The sequence below is a fragment of the Sus scrofa genome, chromosome 1, assembly GCF_000003025.6.
Source record: "Sus scrofa isolate TJ Tabasco breed Duroc chromosome 1, Sscrofa11.1, whole genome shotgun sequence".
Classification (NCBI taxonomy): Eukaryota; Metazoa; Chordata; class Mammalia; order Artiodactyla; family Suidae; genus Sus; species Sus scrofa.
The window spans coordinates 19790848-19812103 of NC_010443.5; the positions used below are offsets into that span (position 1 = coordinate 19790848).

The following is a 21256-nucleotide window of genomic DNA, read 5'->3' on the forward strand; positions in this document are numbered from 1 at the left end:
AAAGAGGCTCTACGAAGAAATAGCTAAAGGGATGGGTTTATTTATTTGTTGAAGAAAAGAGAAAACTTAGGAGATCACACTCTTCAAGAAAATACAGAAGGAAAAACTCTAAGAAGAATCATACCTTCTTTCCTACCCAGGGCTGCATAGAATTAAAATTCTCACATTGGAGATACAATGTGTAGAAAGCAGAGGTTATACATCATTGTAAGTCAGATATACTCCAATAAAACAAAAAAAAAAACAGACAAAAGTTCCTAACTGAAACTCAAGAAAGAAAGAAAGAAAGAGAAAGAAAAAAGAAAAGAAAGAAAGAAAGAGAAAGAAAAAAGGAAAGAAAAGAAAAGAAAGCAGAGGTTAGGAAGATGTTATACACACTGGATTGCACCATGGTAAAGGTTATTTTTTCCCTATTTTGAATATTATTTAAAGAAATAAAATGTGAACATAGTCTGTGATTTAGCAGTTCTACTTCTAGTTATGTACCCAAGGAATCTTGTGCATGAATATTAGGACGTACATAGCAGGCTGTACTGTTTATAATAGGACCATGTACATAGCAACTCCACTGTTTATAATAGGACCATATTAAAAATAATTTGTCTACCCATTAACAACAAAATTTATAAAATATGAGATATTCAAACAATGAAATATACTGTATATAAACAAAATTAATTGAACTTACATGCCCCAATATGAATGTATTTCAAAAAAATAATGTTGAGCAAAAGACTTTGGGTACAAAAGAATACATGCAGTATTGTTTTATTCATACAAAATTAAAAAAATAGGTGAAAGTTAATTTTTAGTATAAGTGCCCCCAGAAGCAGATCCTAAAGCAAGGATACAAGCTGAAATATTAAGTTGAAATGTATGAAGCTACTGATATTCAATAGTTCTTGACCTATAAAAATGGCAAATATGTTTCAATCAAATAGTTTATTTGGGAGGAAAAGAAAAGTAGCAATAGAAGGGGGAAATAATAGACAAGAAGTGGAAGCAGACAATATAAGTGCTCTTTAAGCCGGCTACCACTGTGGATAACTACAGCTTGGTCCCATTAAAGAACTCAAGGCAACCCATGAAAAACATTCACCAGAATTAACTTATCTTAGAGGCAAAAAGTTAAGATGTTTATGCACCATTTCCTGTTAATTTTTGTTGGAGAGTTGCTCCAGTTTTGCAGAGATGCCACTTAACATTGCTGACTACCTCAGACATCACTAAGTTGATGGGATCGGCGGGGCAATGTTACAGAGACATTATCACTTGCACTGTATGCTGGAAATGCTGGAGAGACCTGTTCTGGGCCCAACTGCAACTGGTAATCTTCCACGTTACCTAGTGAATGGGTTGAGGTGATATTCTCATGTGATATATGTTCTCCAAAATCCAAAGAGGCTGACTAATGTCCCTGCCTCTTTCTTAGTTCTAGGAATTGCAAGATACAATTCTTTACTTTAAGGGGATATGCGGCATGTCTCAGACCCCTGAATCTCAAAACACTCTGTTGGTGCTGCAGACTTCTGAATTTATGAAGGAATCATTTCCTTCAAATGGTGTGACTTTTGTCTTACTAAGGCATTCAGAGTATTACAACTTTCTGATCCTCGGTTCCAGTTATACTGCTGTCAAAGGTAGTGAAGTTCTGAGAAATGTCCAGATGATTGAGGTGCCTTGAACTATATTGTGCTCGAGATCTGGAGAATGATCATAGTCCTGGGAGGCTTGATGCAGTCAGCCAACATCCATCATGATCCATAAGATTTTTTGCAAAGACCAGATGGCAAATTAAGTGGAGAGGTGGTGGAGACATGCCCCTGCAAACTTTAAACTTTGATGGAAACACTGATCTCTGCCATTTCATTTGCAATGAGTCTGTCTTGCCTGATGTGAAGGCATTCAAGGACATAGGCCATTTTCTACTCACTTTTATATGACTATGCTTTTACTCAATTTATTCGGCTGCTCTAGAAAAACAAAAGCAATGGGATATAGGGAGAAGAAGAGATTTCTTATAAGGAATTGGCCTATGTAATTATGAAGGTTGAGAAGTCCCACCATCTACCATCTGCAAGCTGGAGACCCATGAAAGTTAGTGGCGTAATTTAGCCTGAGTCTGAAGGCCTGAGAACCAGGGCCATTGAAGGCAGAATTATGTCCTCAGCTCAAACAACCAGGCATGGAAGAGAGAATTCGTCCTTCCTCCACCTTTTGTTCTATTCAGGCCCTCACTGGATTGGATGATGTCACCCACATTGGAGAGGGCAGTCTACCTTACAGGGGAGTCCACTAATCAAATGCTGATTTCATCTGGAAACACTTTCACAGATACACCCAGAAATAATGCTTAATCTGGGCAACGTTAGTCAAGTGGACACATAAAATTAACCATGGCACTCCACAAGTCAAGGAGCCAATTTAAATTTTACCAGTGTGACAGGTGCTAAGTACATCCGTTCTGATTATACACTTGAGGACTGGGGAAATGACCATGGGTGCTTTGATGGACACATTGGACTCAGTGAAATGGACATTGCCCAGGACTCTAGCTGTCAACTGACCTCTGAATGCCACCTTTCTGACTGGATGGCCATGATGTTTGGGGTTCTTGACAATACCAAGTCAGATCAGGAGTCCTTGAAAAATATAGGTATTCTGTAGCGTCCAATTACTGGTATGGCCCTCTGGCGGAAGGATTTGGAAATTCTTATGTAAGCAGTTGCTGTGGCATTGAAAAGTCCTTCCTTGAGGGACACACCTTCCCTTCAATTGATGATATACCCACGTTCCTTCTGATGTCAGCAGGCTGCCACCTGGCATCTTCTCCTCCAGATTCTTAAGTTTTCTCATTGACGATGGGAAGCTCAGTTCCACAGCAGTCTCCTCTACCAACAGCCCTGGACACAAGAAGAGCTGCCACAGAAATTCTCAAAAATACTGATGCCTCCCTTATAGGTGGCTTCCTTATTGCTTTAGTGAAAGGATATCCTCCGGGGCTCCCAAGGAACATGGTCAGCTGGTGACTTCTCTTACCCTAAATAAACTCTAGCTGCTCTCCCTCCTTGAAGCTTTCTGATCCCTTCCTCAATACTCTGCCAGGGCAATTTCAACATTCGCATCATTCACTATGCACCACCTCTACCCCGGGATTTGAAAGAGCCATTCCAAAAATGTATTAGGACTGACTTCGAGAGTCCTTCCTAAAGGTGCTCCATCCTGAATCAGAGGAGAGGGCCTACAAATTAATAAGCCAATGTCTTATCCAGCTTATATTCCACATCTCATTTTCAGGTGCATTCTCTCAATTTCTGTTTGCACAAAGCCTTGTACGTACTAGCTAGGACTTTCAGCACATTTGGTAGTTTGTTTGCTCTCATAGAAAAAGAGTTCATTTCCTATCAAAGATTCTGTTGAGGAGTTCCCGTCGTGCGCAGTGGTTAACGAATCCGACTAGAACCATGAGGTTGCGGGTTCGGTCCCTGCCCTTGCTCAGTGGGTTACGATCCGGCGCTGCCGTGAGCTGTGGTGTAGGTCCAGACAGGCTCGGATCCCGCGTTGCTGTGGCTCTGGCATAGGCCGGTGGCTACAGCTCCGATTAGACCCCTAGCCTGGGATCCTCCATATGCCGCAGGAGCAGCCCAAGAAAAGAAAAAAAAAAAAAAAAAGATTCTGTTGAGACACAATGTTAGTAATTACTAGGGACATGAATAAGTTCTGCCACACAATATGAACGTGTACGGAGGAAATAAAACTGTGAGAAGAAATAAGGAAATGATTATCACAAAATGAGAGTCTTCAATGCTCTTTAATAGATATGAATTATTTAACTAGTTCTAAGGATATTCTGGATTTGCACAGGTAGCTTTTGTCTTGGCATTTCAAACAGTTGAAGCATTATTATGTTTTAAAGATTCGGGGGACATATTATTAAATATCCAGTTTGTTAGTGAACATTTGCCAGCTAGGTGATCTGTGTAACCTAGCTAAGAAAAAAGCAACCCGACTTTTATTCCCATGAATCTTATTTTATTCCAATTTATTTTATTCTGTTCTATTCTTTCTAGTCTAGTCTTGTCTAGTCTAGTCTACTCTGTTCTGTTCTATTCTATTCATTTTTAGGGCTGCAGCTGTGGGCATATGGAAGTTCCCAGGCTACAGGTCTAATCAGAGCTGCAGTTGGAGCCCATGCACAGCCAGGGCAATGCTATATCTGAGCTGCGTCTGTGACCTACACTGCAGCTTGTGGTGATGCCAGATCCCTAACGCACTAAGGGAGGCCTGGGATTGAACCATCCTTATGGATACTAGTTGGGTTCTTAACCTGCTGAGCCACAGCAGGAACTCCCAGCCCTTGCATTTTAAACATAGAGCCTCACTGCTTATTCTTATGGCCATGACTCTGTTTAATTTAGCATATTTATTCCTGAATTCTGAAAATATCAGACTTAAAATCCATATTGACAGTCCTTTCCTTCCATTACCATCATAATCCCTATTTTGGGAAAATTTTTGTTTGTTTGTTTTTAGGGCCATACTCTCGCACTTGGAGATTCCTGGGCTAGGGGTCGAATCGAAGCTATAGCTGCCAGCCTACACCACAGCCACAGCAACGCCAGATACAAGCCGTGTCTGCAGCCAATATCATAGCTCATGGCAGTGCCGGATCCTTAACCCTCTGAGCAAGGCCACAGATCGAACCCACAACCTCATGGTTCCTAGTCAGATTCGTTTCTGCTGTGCCACAATGGGAACTCCTTGAAGGGAGAAATTAATAAGCTCTATTTGCCCAGGTTTGCCTGTGTGAACAAACTGTTTTCTCCTTGAATGAAAATGTAACGTTCTAGATTTATGTTATCTTCTCGCAGCAACCAAATTATTAACAAAGGTGATAATGATAATGATATATTTGCAAAGAGTTTATTATCTGCCATGCACATGCTTCTAAGCTTTTTCCCATATAATAACTTATTTGATTTCCTCATCAACCCGTGAAATAGGTCTATTTTTGCCCCCATTTGGTAAGTGAAGAAAGAGTTTGAGAACTTGAACAAGATAACATAGCCAGGGATCATAAGCATAAGACACACAAGAAGAATCAGCTTATGCTAAAAAAGAGACTAAATAGGTCTGTGTAACCAAAGCACAGAAGGGCAGGGGAAGTGTTGCCCTCATGAAAAAATGCATTCACAGTCTTGATTCTGAGATGATTCTGTCTCTTGTCTTTGCTTCTCTTAGCATGTCAGCTCCATTCTCTCAAACTAAATGCCCCACGCAGCTAGAACCTTTGATGCAGGTAGCTCTCAGTTTCAGTCTTAGAGTCTGGTATTCAAAGAGGTTTCCTTCTCCAGTTGGACTAGCATGGATCATGAACTTGTTCCTTCAATCAAGGGTCAATAAACCACAGGTTCTCTATTTTTGTTGTCAATTTTTTTGAAACACAACCATGCTCATTATCTACATATGACCCGTTAGTAGTTGTGACAGAAATCAGGTGGCTCACGATGCCTAAAATATTTACTATCTGGCCTTTCACAGAAAAAGTTTGCAGACTTCTGCCTTGGGCAATCACTGTGTCACTAGATCATAACTCTTTATATTGTTCCCATTCTATTTGAGCTATGTGTTGAGTTTGTCCTACATAATATCTTCAAAAAGATTTCAGTATGACCCAGTCTAAAATCTTGAACACTTCTCGTGTACAAGAAAGGTTAGGAATGAGCAAAGTATAAATTTTATACTATTGAGGTATACATTTATTATTAGTGAAAAAATCCCAATCCCTCTTTTCTCACAGAGCAATATCCAAGGGCTATATGAGACCTGGCAAAGACTGCCCAAGTGGGTGAAGCAGAGTTGTTTTGTTATCCAGGTGCAAAAGGCTTGTTTATCACATGCCATGTGACGTAACTAAAGGCAAGAGGGGTACCATACCTCTTAGGATAATTACACCATATTTAAAACTGTGACAGGCTGATGTGAACAACTATCACTAAGGTATCAAACTTCACATTTCAGAAACTATCTACTGCTTTAAACAAAAGGAGGCATGCAAATCTATTGAGAGAAAACAATGCAACTATAACTTTAGTGAATAAGAAAAGTACCAGCATCAAAGCTTGTAGACCGGATGTCAGTGGCTTGTAAAGACACTTCAGAAACAGCCCTGGCACCTTAAGATGGTTCCATTTGTATGAAATTTCCAGATTAGGCAAATTCATAGAGACAGAAAGTTGAATAGGGATTGCCAGAAGATGGAAGAAGAGGGAAGTTGAGACTAATTATGAACATGTGTGGGGTTTCCTTATGGATTGATGAGAAGTTCTGGAATTAGATTTTGGCGATGGTTGCAAGACATAGTGAATATATTATCGTCAGTCATTGCTTGTGTGTGTTCCAGTGGATGCATCACTGACATTTCAGGTTACCACCTTCTTTGAGAGAGAGAAGAACATGGAAACAAGAGGAAGCGTGTCTCTCAAAAAATCTGGAGTTCCTGTCTTGGCTCTGTGGAAACGAATCTGACTAGGAACCATGAGGTTTCAGGTTCGATCCCTGGCCTGGCTCAGTGGGTTAATGGCGTTGCCATGATCTGTGGTGTGGGTCGCAGGTGCGGTTAGGATCTGGCGTTGCTGTGGCTGTGGTGTAGGCCGACAGCTGTAGCTCCGATTAGACCCCTAGCCTGGGAACCTCCGTATGCCGAGGGTGTGGCCCTAAAAGACAAAAGACAAAAAAAAAAAAAAATCTACAGTTCAAAATACAGTAGTTCTTTGAATTTTCTAACTCAGGGCAATGTGGTAAACTAACTATATGAAACTGGCTGAATATTAAAGGCATTAATCTGGTAAATAAATTATGTTTTCATTTATTTATGGAGGAATTTCTAAATTGAATTATAGAATCTATCGCTACTCTGCCTGGGACATACGAACTTAATTAAACCACAGAATTTTTTTATGCTGAATTTAGTGGCCCTGCAGAGTCTGTGTCAGAGTAGGACATTTATTGAAAATTAAAGAGCTCTGAAAAAATCAATTCTACCTCAGAGTGATAATAAATCACATTTTCTAAAAAGTATGTTACTGCATACCAAAGATATTTACAAAGCAATCATGTATCTAACCCAATACTTCAAAAAGTTTGATAACTAAATGAGATTAGGAAACATATATTAGTCTTGCCATGATTAATACTGTTTGCCTGATAAGCTTGTGGGTGGTTCACCCTCATACTCACTCCTAAAGGCAATGAGCAAATAGATGGTAACAATTTACAATGTACTCGTTTCTGCTGTTATGAAATAGCAGAAATGAACTTGTGCCTTCATATTGAACTAAGGTGCATGCAGTGGTTCCCCTCTTGATTTTCCTAAGTTTGATGTTCTTACTTTGGACATTAAACACCCAAGACATGGCCTTTTCTTTCTTATTTCTCATCTTTTCATCATAGAACTATTATAACGTGCTTGCATCTTTATCCATTTTTTTATTACAAATGTGATATGTGGAACATATGAGTAAAGTGCATGATTACTCTAAAACGTGACTGAGGCCAAATACGTGATTGTCATATAATTATCTCAGAAAAAGGATTCATGGGATCCTTATGTTTGTTCCTCTAAAATTACCTGAAACCTGCCTTAAGGTTTTCTCCTTCTCTGCTTTTGTGGATGCAGTTCCCTGATGGGATACCTGTGTCCCCTCAACTTCAGGTTTTTCCTGCTTTCCGTCCCTACCATGTTCTGGTTCCAAGTCCCTCATGACCTAATGTCATACCCAACCCATCCAGGTCCTTGCTGCTTCATCCTATTCTGACCTTTAGGATTCCTGTTTTGAGTTGTCAGTCATTGCTCTGTGACAAGTAATTTAGTATCCTTTTATTAAAAATTTAATATCTATGCAGCTATTCAACTTTTCATGTGTCTTTATCTCCAACAACTACAACAAGTCCTTGAGGGCAAGGATCTCATATCTATCTGTGGAGTACAAGCCACCTAATCCTGGGCTGTACACGCCAGCAGTATTTGTATATTGATTGTCTGATATGAATTGGTTGTGTTTGGGGGGAGGATTTGAAAAAAATGAAAAGTTATTCTTCTTATCCACCATTGTGAAGTGTAAATCTGTACCATAGTGTATTCTGAAGGGGTCAAATTCTTCTCTTCTAGATTTCTAGAACCAGTTTTATGTGTATATTTCTTTGAAAAGCAGTGTTCAAAACTCAGATGACTTAAAGAGGCCATATTTCTGGTTTAACAGTTCACTTGATTTTTTTTTTTCTTTTTTGGTTCACCCTGAAAGCTCGTTTTTGTGTGGTGACATAGGGAAAATAGCACCTCACGCCATCCGATCACATTTACAAACTGAGGTGTGAAATATGCTGAGTTGTGTTCAGAAAATGGTTCCCTCATCCTAGCCTTCTCTGGCCTCCTTTCAAGGACAAATGAATTCGGATTTTTGTTCCCTGTTTCACTGATCTCCAGAGTTCCCTGAGCTACAGAATGGCCGAGAAGTTTCTGGTGAAGTTCTCCCAGAACTAAGTCTTAGCAGACGGTGCTGCATCCCCCACGTGACAGACCCCCAAAGACCGACAGTCTCTTCATAGTGAATGTATGTAATGTCTAGGTCTACATCTAGTTAGATACATCTGTGTTCGTCCAGGCTGATACGTATGTAATCTGCTCGTAGCTGTAATTTTGATAAGGACATGTCCTAAAGAGTGAAAATATTGTGATTTACCCAAATATGTCTAAACGGTTAAATTTTTTTCACATTTTTAAGTTGTTTTCTTATCCCCTTCCCCTCCCTTCTTCTTGCACAAGCTTTGGATGTGGTACTGTGTCTATGACAATATTATGTGACAGACTGTCTGCTGCCTTTGTTTTTGTTTTTCTAGATACAGTTGATGTACAATATTACATAAGGTACAGCTGTGCAATATAGTGATTTACAATTTTAAAGGTTATACTCCATTTATAGTTATTAGAAAATGTTGGCTGTATTCCTCATGCTACAATATATCCCTGCAGCTGGCATGATACCTAGTAGTTTGTACCTCTTAAATCCCTACACATATATTGCCCTTTCTTCCTCTCCCCACTAGTAACCACTAGTTTGTGCTCTCTGTGAGTCTGCTTCTTTTTTGTTACATTCATTAGTTATATTTTTTAGATTCCACATGTAAGCGCTATCATGCAGGATTTGTCTTTCTCTGTCTGACTTATTTTGCTTATAATGCCCTCCAAGTCCATTCATGTTCCTGCAAATGGCAAAACCTCATTTTTTTTATAGTGGAGTAGTATTCCATTGTGTATCCATTCACCTGTGGACAGACACTTAGGTTGCTTCCATATCTTGGCAATTGTAAATAGTGCTGCTGTGAACGTTGGGGTTCATATATCTTTTTGAATTAGTGTTTTAATTTTTTTCAGATATATACCCAAGAGTGGAATTACTGATTCATCTAGTAGTTCTATTTTTAGTTTTTGAGAAATCACCATACTATTTTTCACAGGGGATGTGCCAATTTACATTCCCGCCAACAGTGTACAAGGGTTCCCTTTTCTCCACATCCTGGGCATCATTAGATATTTGTATTCTTTTTGATGACAGCCATCCTGGCAGGTGTGGGGTGATATCTAATTGTGGCTTCAGTTTGCATTGCCATGATGATTAGCAATGGTGAGCATCTTTTCTTGTGCCTGAGGCCACCTGCATTTCCTCTTTGGAAAAATGTCTATTTGGTTCCTCTCCCCCCCTCCTTTTTTTTTCTTTTGGAATCAGGGTTTTAGCTTTACTTTATCGGGAATTGGAATGCTCCCCTCTGGGAGAAGGAAACAGTGACATATGCCACCCCTCGGCAGTCGCAGCTCCCGTGGCTTTACATAGGTTGACCCTGTGGCACCAGGCTTACAAGGAGCAGGTATTTTATGGGAAGGAAAAAGCATCAAGAGCAAAAGGCCTTGCAAAGAGAGCATGGGCTGCATTTCAGCCCTGACTGACCCCTTCAGCCCAGTGCAGTATCTGAGCTGCAAAATCATATGCAGAGTCCTTGGCTGAAGAGACATTCTTGGGTACAGTTCCTGGCTCTGTCATTTATTAGCTGTATGGCCTTAGGTAAATCACTTAATGTTTCAGAAACTTTCATCATTCTTCAGTAAATGGAGATCATAACTCTGTTATGGACATGTGGAGAAGGTTAAAAAAGATAAGGTATGTTAGACATCCAGCCCAGTGCCTACCTCATGGTAGATAGGAGCTCAATAAATGAGAAGCTATTATTATTATTATCCATTGTTAGGAAAAGTATTCAAAATGTAGTAGTAAGGTGCAAGGTTGACTGCATGTCTGGCAGGCTGGAGCAGTGTCCACTAGATCTCTTGGAGAATTATTTCATTTTTTTTATGAGATAATTTGTGCCTTGGTTTATGTTGCTGTTTACTCTTGATTAGGGCCCTACCCCCAAAGTTATATATTAATTTTATAAATGTTTATCTGTAAAAGATGCAAGTGATTTCTGTGTGGAAGAATAGATAAACCCCCAAGTCACAGTTTTACTGTGCAGTGGGGAGTTAATTTTGTAACTAACTTAGGAATCTAGCAGTTCTTTCAGTGTCTGTATACACTGCACTTTGAGTTCTTTTTGAACCATCTTTATCCTCTTGCTGTTTCCCTCATTAATTTGCAGGAGATGCATTCTGGAAAATTATACTTTGACCCTGTCCTTAGTACCTGCTTGGACAAGTATATATTATTTAAAAAGTAGCTGATTCCGTTAATTAAAATATGAGGACACCCCCTCCTTCTAGCCTCTTTCTGCATTTCCAGGGAGCCCCTGAAGTCCTAGTAAGAACTAGAGATTGAAGGAAGCCTAAAGCCTTTACTCAGCTCTTGCTCTATCTTTTCTTTCCTCTTGAAGGCCAGTGGGGCTACACCTCATGGTTCTTTATAGCTCCCACCAATGCCTACCTTAACCTCTGGGATCCTGGGCTTAGTCCAGATGATGGTGAAGGAAAAACATGTCTTCAAACCAACCTACTCTCTGCCCACTTCTCTTCAGAAATAGACACCCTAAACAGTTTCATGTTTAAAATACCTATCTTCTTTTTCTTTCTTTTCTTTTTTGGGCTGAACCTATGGTATATGGATGTTCCTAGGCCAGGGGTCGACTCCAAGCTGCAGCTGCTGGCCTGTGCCACAGCCACAGCAATGCCAGATCTGAGCAGCATCTGGGACCCATGCTGCTGGATGCTTAACCCACTGAGGGAGGCCAGGAATTGAACCAATGTCCTCACAGACACTAGTTGGGTTCCTAACCTGCTAAGCCACAATGGGAACTCCAATTACTTTTATTCTTAATATAAACACATAAACAATGGTTAGGAAAAATGAGCAAAGGGTGAATTACAGAGTGTTCAAATTCTTAAAAGGTGCTGTCAAGTTTACCTCGAGGCTTCTCCCAGCAATTGCCCTCCTCTCTGACCTCTGTCTCCATTATCCATTTAAGTATAAATGGGTCAGCTGTTTTCTGCTGACTTCTTTTGTTTTTCTCAAACTCTTTGAAAGTTCCCTTGGGAGTTTCCAATCATCCCTTCCAGCCACTAATCTTTAATTCTCAAGGGTTGAGTTATCAGGCCCTCACCCTCTTGGAGAAAGGTGTTATCTAGCCTGCCTTTCAAGTTACCCCAGACTTAGGAGGATCTTCTTACAACTGAAGGAAGCTCTAAGCTGGTGTCTCTAATCTCAAGGTCCAGCCACCTGGCTTGGCCTTCTACTTACCCTAGGAAAAGTCAGTTGAGGTCATTGCCTAACAGAACACAGGCTTGATTGACCTGCTGAGTGGATAGAGGTTCTCAGTTGAGAAATGGGGATAGGACGTGTGGGTTTTACAATGTTCACAGTGGGATGGGATGTGCAAGAGAAGAGACAGAGTCAATATCTTTTGAAAAGAAATATGTTTCATTGTAATTCTATACTTGGAGCATTTTTTAAAAATAACACATTTTAATTGTATAAATTACAGAGAAATAATCATGACAAAACTGGCTGCTCATGATGCACTGAAGAGCAGTACTTCCCTATGACTGCGTGGGGTGAGAAATGGAATTACAGGAATCTCCTGGAGATAGAAGATTTTTATATATATCAAAATGAGACACAGATTTTTTGAATAGTTGAGAAGTGTTGTGGGATTTTTGGACAAACAGTTGATATAGCTCACATTCTTCTCTTGCTCCAGAGCCTCAAAGGGATTTTAAGGAACCTAAGCTATAATTTTCCAAGCTAGGGAAAATGTCAGCTATAATATGCAAAAATTTCTAAGCCATAGTCAAATCCTCTCTGCAAGGTTTTGTTTTTGTTTTTATTTTTTAAGCTGTAAAATTGGAAATGGTGTATGTGACACATTTAACTCAGTGTGTTCTGACAAGTAATAAACTAATACTTATAATGGTTCCTAAACTACTTGGATGAAATATGGTTTACATCAGTGACTGTGTGAATACATACATAATATTCTAAGGAAAGATTTATGATAATGCACTGACTAGTGAGAGATTGCTTCAGAAAACATAAACTACCAGATATCTGAATAATAGCTTTCCCTGAGGCAGCTTTGAAAGAATCTACATTTGAATTGGATCCTGAAACTCTGAATTTGAACTTATCACCCATTCTTTAAGAAATATTGTAGTTATATATAAGATAGCATGATAGAAATAAGATTCAATGATAGCAAATTAGTTCGGTCTTTTAAACATTATTATAGGAATTATGTTACTCTACTGAGCCAATTTTTGCTCTAAATTCAGCTTGTCCACATAGGATCAAGAGTCTTATCCCAAATGGATTTCAGAAATAATCCCCCTCCCCTGTTTTTTGTCTCTTTTTTACGGCTGCATGGCATATGGAGGTTCCCAGGCTAGGGGTTGAATCAGAGCTGTAGCTGCTGGCCTACACCACAGCCACAGCAACGCCAGATCGGAGCCACATCTTTGACCTATGCCATAGCTCACGGCAACGCCTGATCCTTAACCCACTCAGTGAGGCCAGGGATCGAACCTGTGTCCTCACGGATGCTAGTCAGATTCATTTCCACTAAGCCATAATGGGAACTCAGTAAATAATCCCTTTTAATATATATTATGAATCACTGAAATGTAAAAATAAATCTCACATGGAGAACTCAAGAAGAAAAAAGAGCTGGAAATAACACAGCTTAATAATTGGTAATTTTTTTTTCATCAACAAGGTACACATATTAGGGCATAAAACTTACCATTTCTAGGAGATTAAATCCATTTTAAATACAAAAATATCTATGTCTTTACAGACTCATTGACCTATTTAGACTGCCATGTGTGACTCATCTGTTCTATTATTCCTAAGCATGAAGTTATTTACAGGAATAATTATAGAAATTTCATCTTTATTAAGAACTAATGGAAAATAACTTATTTAAATATGCTAGGATTTAAATGCATTCTATAAATGATTTCTTTATCAGAAATCAAATATTATGCTACATTATGTAATGTTATGTTATATCTTTAACTGTAAGCTGAGTGGATGTATTTTATCACCTGACTCTGCCCCTTCCTTGCTGTGGGCTATTTGCTGAAATTTTCTTGCCTGTTTCCACACATATAAAAATGGATATGATAATTGCAGTTATAGAATTGGTGAGAGAAAAATGAGGTAATGTGAATATGAAAACCATTTGTCTGGCACATTAAAAGAGCTCAGTAGCTATTTTAATTATTATGGTTAGTGATTTCAAATAATTGACCAAGTACAATTGACTTTGAAATATCTTTTAATCCATATTTTGATATTTTTCTCTTTCCAATTGCATTTTGCTTGGGGCACAAAGTAGTCAGCACATTTGTATTATATTTAAATCCATGCAATAAAATAAGCCCATATATTTTGTCTAGGGGTTTAAAAGAGTGCTTTCAACTGTTAAAATTACTCAACCTGGAGTTCGTGGCGCAGTGGTTAACGAATCCGACTAGGAACCATGAGGTTGCGGGTTTGGTCCCTGCCCTTGCTCAGTGGGTTACCGATCCGGCGTTGCGCTGAGCTGTGGTGTAGGTTGCAGACGCGGCTCGGATCCCGTGTTGCTGTGGCTCTGGCCTAGGCCGGTGGCTACAGCTCCGATTAGACCCCTAGCCTGGGAACCTCCATATGCCGCGGGATCAGCCCAAAGAAATAGCAAAAAGACAAAAAAAAAAAAAAAAAAAAAAAAAAATTACTCAACCTCTTTATGAGGGGAAAGGAGAAAAGGAAATAATGTCTGTTGAACAAATATATTTTTGGGGGATTTGTTATTGTTTCATCTGCAGAATAGGCAGTACTCCCCTTGGAAGAGCTGGTGGGAATAATGCCATTTGAAAAGTACACAACACAGGCAGCATGGTAGAACACAAGAAAGTTCTGTACTGTCAGCTTCCAGGGCACTTGCGTGGCCAAAGGACTCTTACTTTTCTAAAATTACTGTGAGAATATTTTGAAATAGTAGTCTGAATAAACTGACTCACTTTCCACTGTGATTTAATGTCTGCTTTGCTATTGAATCAGCTGTACTTGGCCAGCCCTGCCGGCCTCATTTTTCTTTGTGCTTATCCTTAAGCTTAGCAACTAACCAAACACAGAGTGGAATTATCAATATTTAGAAGTGAAATGTATTAATAGTTTACTAATTGTTCCACAGAGAGACTGAGTTTGTATGGCTTACATTTTGGTACTTCTTTCTGTTTTATTTATGAATGCATGAAAGTTTGGTGCCCCCCCCCACTATTCACAAGCCTTCAAATACTGGAAAAAAAGTATCTCTGTGTATCTTTAGTTCGCAAAAGAGAGTTAAGCCCTGGTAAACACAGAAATGTTAAGGCGACCACAAGAGCAACTTTAATAAAGAATTAAAAAGTAACAAGTAAACAGGACAGTTGGTTTTCTTAAGGCAGTGACAAAAATTAAAGGGCACCCCCCTAAGTCCCCCACTCCATATAGTTTTCATTTGACCGAATAGCTATAAGCCTGTGTTTTCTGGGCACACAAAAGTTTTAAGTTGAAAAGAAAGATGCTGACTTTTACTGAGAGCAAAAAGTTTTATGTTATGCCATTTAAAAATTATGAAGTCATTTATATTTATGGCCACAGAATTACCATTTTTTTTGGTTTTGTTTTACCTTGGAAAGGCTTGAACATTCTTACTCTAAATCCACTTTACACCTACTACAAATACCCCTAATAGTTTTTCCAAAAAAGAAAGTGATCATGTGTCGTGTCAGGCATCACACTGGTCCTGGCAAGGGAAAATACTGTGTTTTTGTATCAGCTCTTGGTTCTGAATGGCGCCCCTTCCACCAGTCAAGCAATCTTTAGAGCTGACAGGGTCTTTAGAAATCATTATTTAATACCTTCAGTTTACAGATAAGACTGAGACCCAGAGAGAGAAAGTGACCCGTGTAAGGTGCAAAGCTCTCCAGATACAGATGCAGGATCTTAAACCAACTTCACTACTGTGGAGGTTGCTTTCTACATGCCATTCACTTTGTCTTAAGGTCCTCACAATGATAATTTCGAGTCTTTGGAAAGATGATTGGAAAATCTCAAGGCTTATGAGATGTTTCCTTTTCCAACCCCGTTCTCCTTGCTTTCGCCGCGTCCCCAGGCGCCCTTGGAGCCGGTGGAAGAGGCAGCGGACGGGAGCCAGCCTCCTTCTCCCAGAGAGGCGGGTGGCGAGGCTCCCGCCTGGACCAGGCCCGGGCTCCTGAGCCGCGTGATGCAGCCCAAAAAAGGTGCAGCATCGCACGTGTCCCCGCCGGCGCCCGATCCTCTCGCGTCCAGGCCTCGCGCGCCGCCGCCCAATCGCCGCGTCCGCGGGTCACAGGGGCACTGGGACCTGGAGCCGCGCCGCCCGCCCGCCGCCATGCGGTTCCGCTTCGGGGTGGTGGTGCCGCCCGCGGTAGCCGGGCCCGGGCCGGAGCTGCTGGTCGTGGGCTCTCGGCCGGAGCTGGGGCACTGGGAGCCGTGCGGGGCCGTGCGCCTGAGGCCGGCGGGTACCGCGGCGGGCCCGGGGGCGCTGGCGCTGCAGGAGCCGGGCCTGTGGCTCGGGGAGGTGGAGCTGGAGGCGGCGCAGGACGGGGCGGAGCCGGGCCGCGTGGACACGTTCTGGTACAAGTTCCTGAAGCGCGAGCAGGGAGGAGCGCTCTCCTGGGAAGGTACTGGGCGCTAAGTCGACCTGCACCCCAGCCTCAGCCTCGGCCTGGGGCAAGCCCCACAGTCCCTGCTGCGGCCTCCTGGGCACTTGCCCGGCTCTCGGGCTTCGCTAGTCGCCAGAACTTCCCGGGCGCCCCGGGCTGACCCTTCTCTGCCCGCCCAGCTGTCGCCGCCAGCTCCCGACCGATTCCCTGGGCTGAGGTTGTGTTTCTGGCCTCCCGCCCCTCGATCTTTGCCCCTCTGATCTCCTTCCCACACTGCCCGGACCCCGCAGCCCGGGCCTCGGCCCCGCTGCTCCCTCCGCGTCCTCTCTGGGCCGGTCCCTGGGCTGCTTGAACCCCGGCTGCTCCTGGGTTCGCTCCTCAACTCCGCCTTGTCTCTGTGCCCTCATTTTCTTGCCCTAATTCACTCACAAATGACCTCATCAGTGAAGCTAGCCTTTCCACTAGCCCTAAACAGCAACATGCTACTCCCCCCACCCCTTAAATTTGAGAGTGAGCTAATGGAAAGACGTTGAGCCTTTCTCTTTTTGGATGTTTTTAAAATCTCATTTGACAGTTGAGATATGCTCTGGTTTCTTAAAATATAAAAACAGTGCATGCTGGCTGTAAGAAAACAAAGTAAAAATTTACATGTACAAAGTAAAAAACTTGTTTCCTCCGCATACCCTAAACCCGCTGAACAGTGTGGATTTATGTTTCACGCACAAATTGTATAACTTACGATTCTCTGTCTTGCTTTTTCTTGCTCAACAACGCGTTGTACCTTTTAGTGTCACTCCATATAGATATTATTTAATTTTTAAAATGGCAACAAAATATCCTGCATCTTCCGATGTGCATTTAGGTTGTTTTCCGTTTTCCTCTGTGATAAACAGTAATAGCTTAATTGAAAGTCCGTGTATAGAGTTATTTTTGAGTATTTGGGCAAGTCGCTCTAGGGTAGATTCTGAGAAGTGAAATTGTTAGGTCAACGTGTAACCATTTCGATACGGACTACCAGGTTAGTCCGTGAAAAAGGTTATGCCCATGTAGACGCCTGCCCGCGATGTATGAATTTAGACCCCACCCACACCCATTTCTTTAAATGTTCAAAGTAGGGGATTTGAATGTTTATGGCTCAGTAGTTGTGTACAGCAGATGAAATGTCTCTAGAAGTTTATGTGATAAAAGCGGCCATTTAGTCCATAATGATGTGGGAACAAAGAATCAGCAAAGAGCATGAGTGTTCTGTAGTATGTTTATGTATTATACTTGTTCCTCTCTTCGTGCCCGCACTGAGTTTTATGGTCTGGTGGCATTTACTGTCCTTTTGTATTACCATGCCAGAAGCGACAGATACTCTCATTGGTTATGCCCTTCTTTATATGATATTACTATTATATTAATAATGTATTATGTTTATAATACCATTATGAAATTGTCTTTCATAATAAAGTAATACCTAATCATTTTAATAAAAATTAAAATAGGAGTTCCCCGTTGTGGCACAGCAGAAACGAATCTGACTAGTATCCATGAGGATGCAGGTTCCATCTCTGGCCTTGCTCAGTGGTTCAGCGGTCTGGTGTTTCCATGAGCTGTGGTGTAGGTCACGGAAGCGGATCCCCTGTGGCTGTGGTGTAGTAACTCCACCCCTAGCCTGGGAACTTCCATAGGCCGCAGGTGCAGCCCTAAAAAACAAAACCAAAACAAAACAACCAACCAGCCAAACAAAAAGCTTAAGATGGTTAAAAACAAAGATCTTCCCTTTCCCCAGTCCCCTTCCTTTTCTATGTTTAGTTTTTCTGATATTCCTCCCGAAATGCTGAATAATTTGCTTAGGTCGCTATTTCTGAATATATCATCTTTAATTTCTTTTGGTTTTAGGTTTTCTGAGAGCTACCATATAACTTGTATGTTATATGTTGATTAAAATTAGGCGATATCTGTTGACAGCTACTGTGTACTCTTCTAGGTAACCACCATAATTGCTAGGAAATGAGGAATTTAGCTGAAGTGCATTCTCTCTCTCCTCCCTGCTGGGTTATATTATTATTTGAAATTATATATATGTAGTTGACTTTTGACTTTTCATTATCTAGAAAATTCTGTTATACTTCCATTATCTAGAAAGTTACTCCTATATAAAAGAATAAGGAAAATAGCCCATCTACACATTGCTTTTCTTACTTTGGTTAATCATTATTTCTACATTAATTTCTACATCATTTATATTCTATTTTACAAAGGTTACTAAGAATTCTTGTTTTAGGTTGGTAGGTTTATGAGAATTGTGCGTTAACAAAGAGCATTATGAGAATTGGCAGAGCCAATGTTTAAGAGCAAGGATTCTAGAGCCAGAAAGCCTAACTTTACCAAGGGTGTGACCTTGGGCAAGTCACTTAACACTGTCGTGCTGTTGTTGAAAGGACTAGACTGGCTAATAAATCTTACGAACTTAGAATAGGACATACATTAAGTGTTTAATAAGTGTTAGTTTGTTTTTTTTAAATTGAGCATGATTTATAGTGTGAGGGATGAGAGCCTTTCCTTCTGGTACACAGGTTTCATATCACAGAATTATATTTCCTTTTTTATGAGTCTATTTGCACAACATGATGTTGTAGTAATTATTTCCTAATCATAATAGCAAAAATAACAATAATTCCCTTACACTATAAATCATGCTTGAATTTTATTTAAAATAATGCCAGAGTTCATTTTACATTATATTTAGGTGGTGATGTTCTTCTATGCCTTGTTTTTAAATTTCTAGTTACTTTTTTTTTTTTTTTTGTCTTTTTAGGTCCTCACTCGTGGCATATGGAGGTTCCCAGGCTAGAGGTCGAATTCGACCTGTAGCTGCTGGCTTACACCACAGCCACAGCAACACCAGATTCAAGCCACATCTGTGACCTACACCACAGCTCATGGCAACGCTGGATCCCTCACCCACTGAGAGAGGCCAGGGATCGAACCTGTATCCTCATGGATACTAGTCAGATTCCCTTCCGCTAAGTCACGACGGGAACTCCTCTAGTTACATTTTTAAAAAACAGAAACAGCACAATGGTCCTCAAAATTTCCTAGCTGAATTTCAGTATTTGATGAATACAAATTCCTTGCTTTTTGAAAACCTTCTTTTCCTTGAAGGATTGGAATTTTTGTTCTAATGTTCATTAATATATAGATTTCTGAGCACAGCTATCTGGGCTTTTATAATTGTTGTTTTTAATAGAACTCCTCTGTTGCATTATTTTATTCTTTATCTGCTTTCTTGAATATCTTAGTAATTTCATTGGATTTTATCCTCAAATAATTTCAAAGAAACAGTAAGTGGGAGATAAAATATCTGAGTCCTTAAGTGCCTGAAAAGGCCTTTATTTTGCTCTCACACTTGATTAATCATTTGATAGAGTATTCTAGTCACAAAATAATTTTCCCTTTGAAGGCACTACCTCAGTACTGTCTAGCTTCCCTTGAAGTTGATAATTATGATGTCAAATTAAGCCCATTTCTTTGTAGGCAATTTTTTCCTCTCTTTGGAGCTTTACAATTTTTCCTTACGTTATTTTATTAGGATATATCTGAGTCTTTTTTTGTTCATATGACTTGACAATTGGTTGGTTTTTTTATTTTCAGGAATTGTTTTTTTCAACTTATGGAAATTTTGTATTATTTCTTTATTTCCTCCTCTTCGTTTTATCTTTTTTCCTCTGAAATATCTGTTAGCTTTATATTGTGCCTTCTGTATCTGAGAATATCTCTTAAATTTTCTTAGGTATTTTCCATCTGTTTTTGGATAGATTTTCCTGACTGTGTTTCCAGATCGCTGTTTGGTTTTTAATACTAGTCGTTTCATTATTACTTCTTACACTAGATTTTTTTTTTTTTTTTGGCAATCATTTTTAATCTCCTACATTTTTCTGTTATTCTCTGATTTCTACCCCCCCACTGAGTTGATTGTTCTTCCTGTATTGATTCAAATCATACTTGACTCTTATCTGAGGACATTAAATAGAATTGACTAAAAGTTGTTTTTGTCTTACATTAACTTTTTTCCCCTCTGTAGTCAATTTTTTTTTACTTTTAATTAATTAATTAATTAATTAATTATTATTTGCTTTTCAGGGCTGTACTCACGGCATTGGAGGTTCCCAGGCTAGGAATCCAATCAGAGGTACAGCTGCCGGCCTCCACCACAGCCAGAGCAATGCAGGATCCGAGCCGCATCTGCATCCTACCGTACAGCTCTTGGCAACGCCAGATCCTTAACCCACTGAGTGAGGCCAAGTGTCAAACCCATAACCTCATGGTTCCTAATTGGATTCATTTCTGCTGTGCCAAGATGGGAACTCCTCAATTTTTTTTCTTTTTCTTTTTTTTTTTTTTAATGCTAAAGGTTTTCCTCAAGTATCCCTAGGTTACCATTTATTTTTATGAATAAAGGTTATGTTGATTGGTATAGGCAGCTGTACTGGTCCTTTAGAAGTTACTTATGTTCGTCCAAAATTTCCTCTAAATGGGAGAACACTCATGAGATACTGTAATTTAGCAGATTTTGCGGAGGGGTAAATTTCCTCACTTAGGGTTTATGGCTGGGGATCCGGTGGGCTCCAGGTCCTTATCATTAGCAAAGTAAAACAAAACAAAAAAAACCTTTACCATAGGAAGAGATATTTCAGTCTGTTTTATCCCTGAATGGTGTTGCCTTTTCCTCTTGCCTCCGAGTCTGTTGGTGGGTCCATAGACATCTATCTCCAGATCTGTTCTGCTGAGATTCCTGGGGCACTAGGGCGCTTCCCAAGAAAACCATTCCCTACTATGTTTAGAGCACACTTATTTCACGTTGGAGACAGGGTGAGGTGGAAGGAAGCACATAGGAAACCTTTCCTTCAACTCTTCTCCAGGTGGAAACCTCTCTATTTGTTAAGTCTCTTCTTACTTGTTGCATTTTAAGAAGTCTTCCCTGGAGTTCCCTTCGTGGCTCAGCAGTTAACGCATCTGACTAGCATCCATGAGGATGCAGGTTCCATATCTGGCCTTGCTCAG

The 21256-nt window shown here is 40.3% G+C and overlaps 1 protein-coding gene across 3 annotated transcripts in view; it reads left to right on the forward strand.

Moving 5' to 3' along the window:
- EPM2A (EPM2A, laforin glucan phosphatase) overlaps window positions 15516–21256 on the forward strand; it is an 86988-nt gene continuing 81247 nt past the window's right edge. For 2 of the 3 annotated variants that reach the window (XR_002338321.1, XM_021072181.1), the window contains exon 1: window positions 15516–16225. Coding sequence is in view for 2 of the 3 variants with exons in the window: in XM_021072181.1 (XP_020927840.1) it covers window positions 15628–16225 (598 nt within the window). In the remaining variant the exon portion in view is untranslated. The remainder of the gene's footprint in view (window positions 16226–21256) is intronic. The other variant, XM_001927632.4, reaches the window with a different exon arrangement.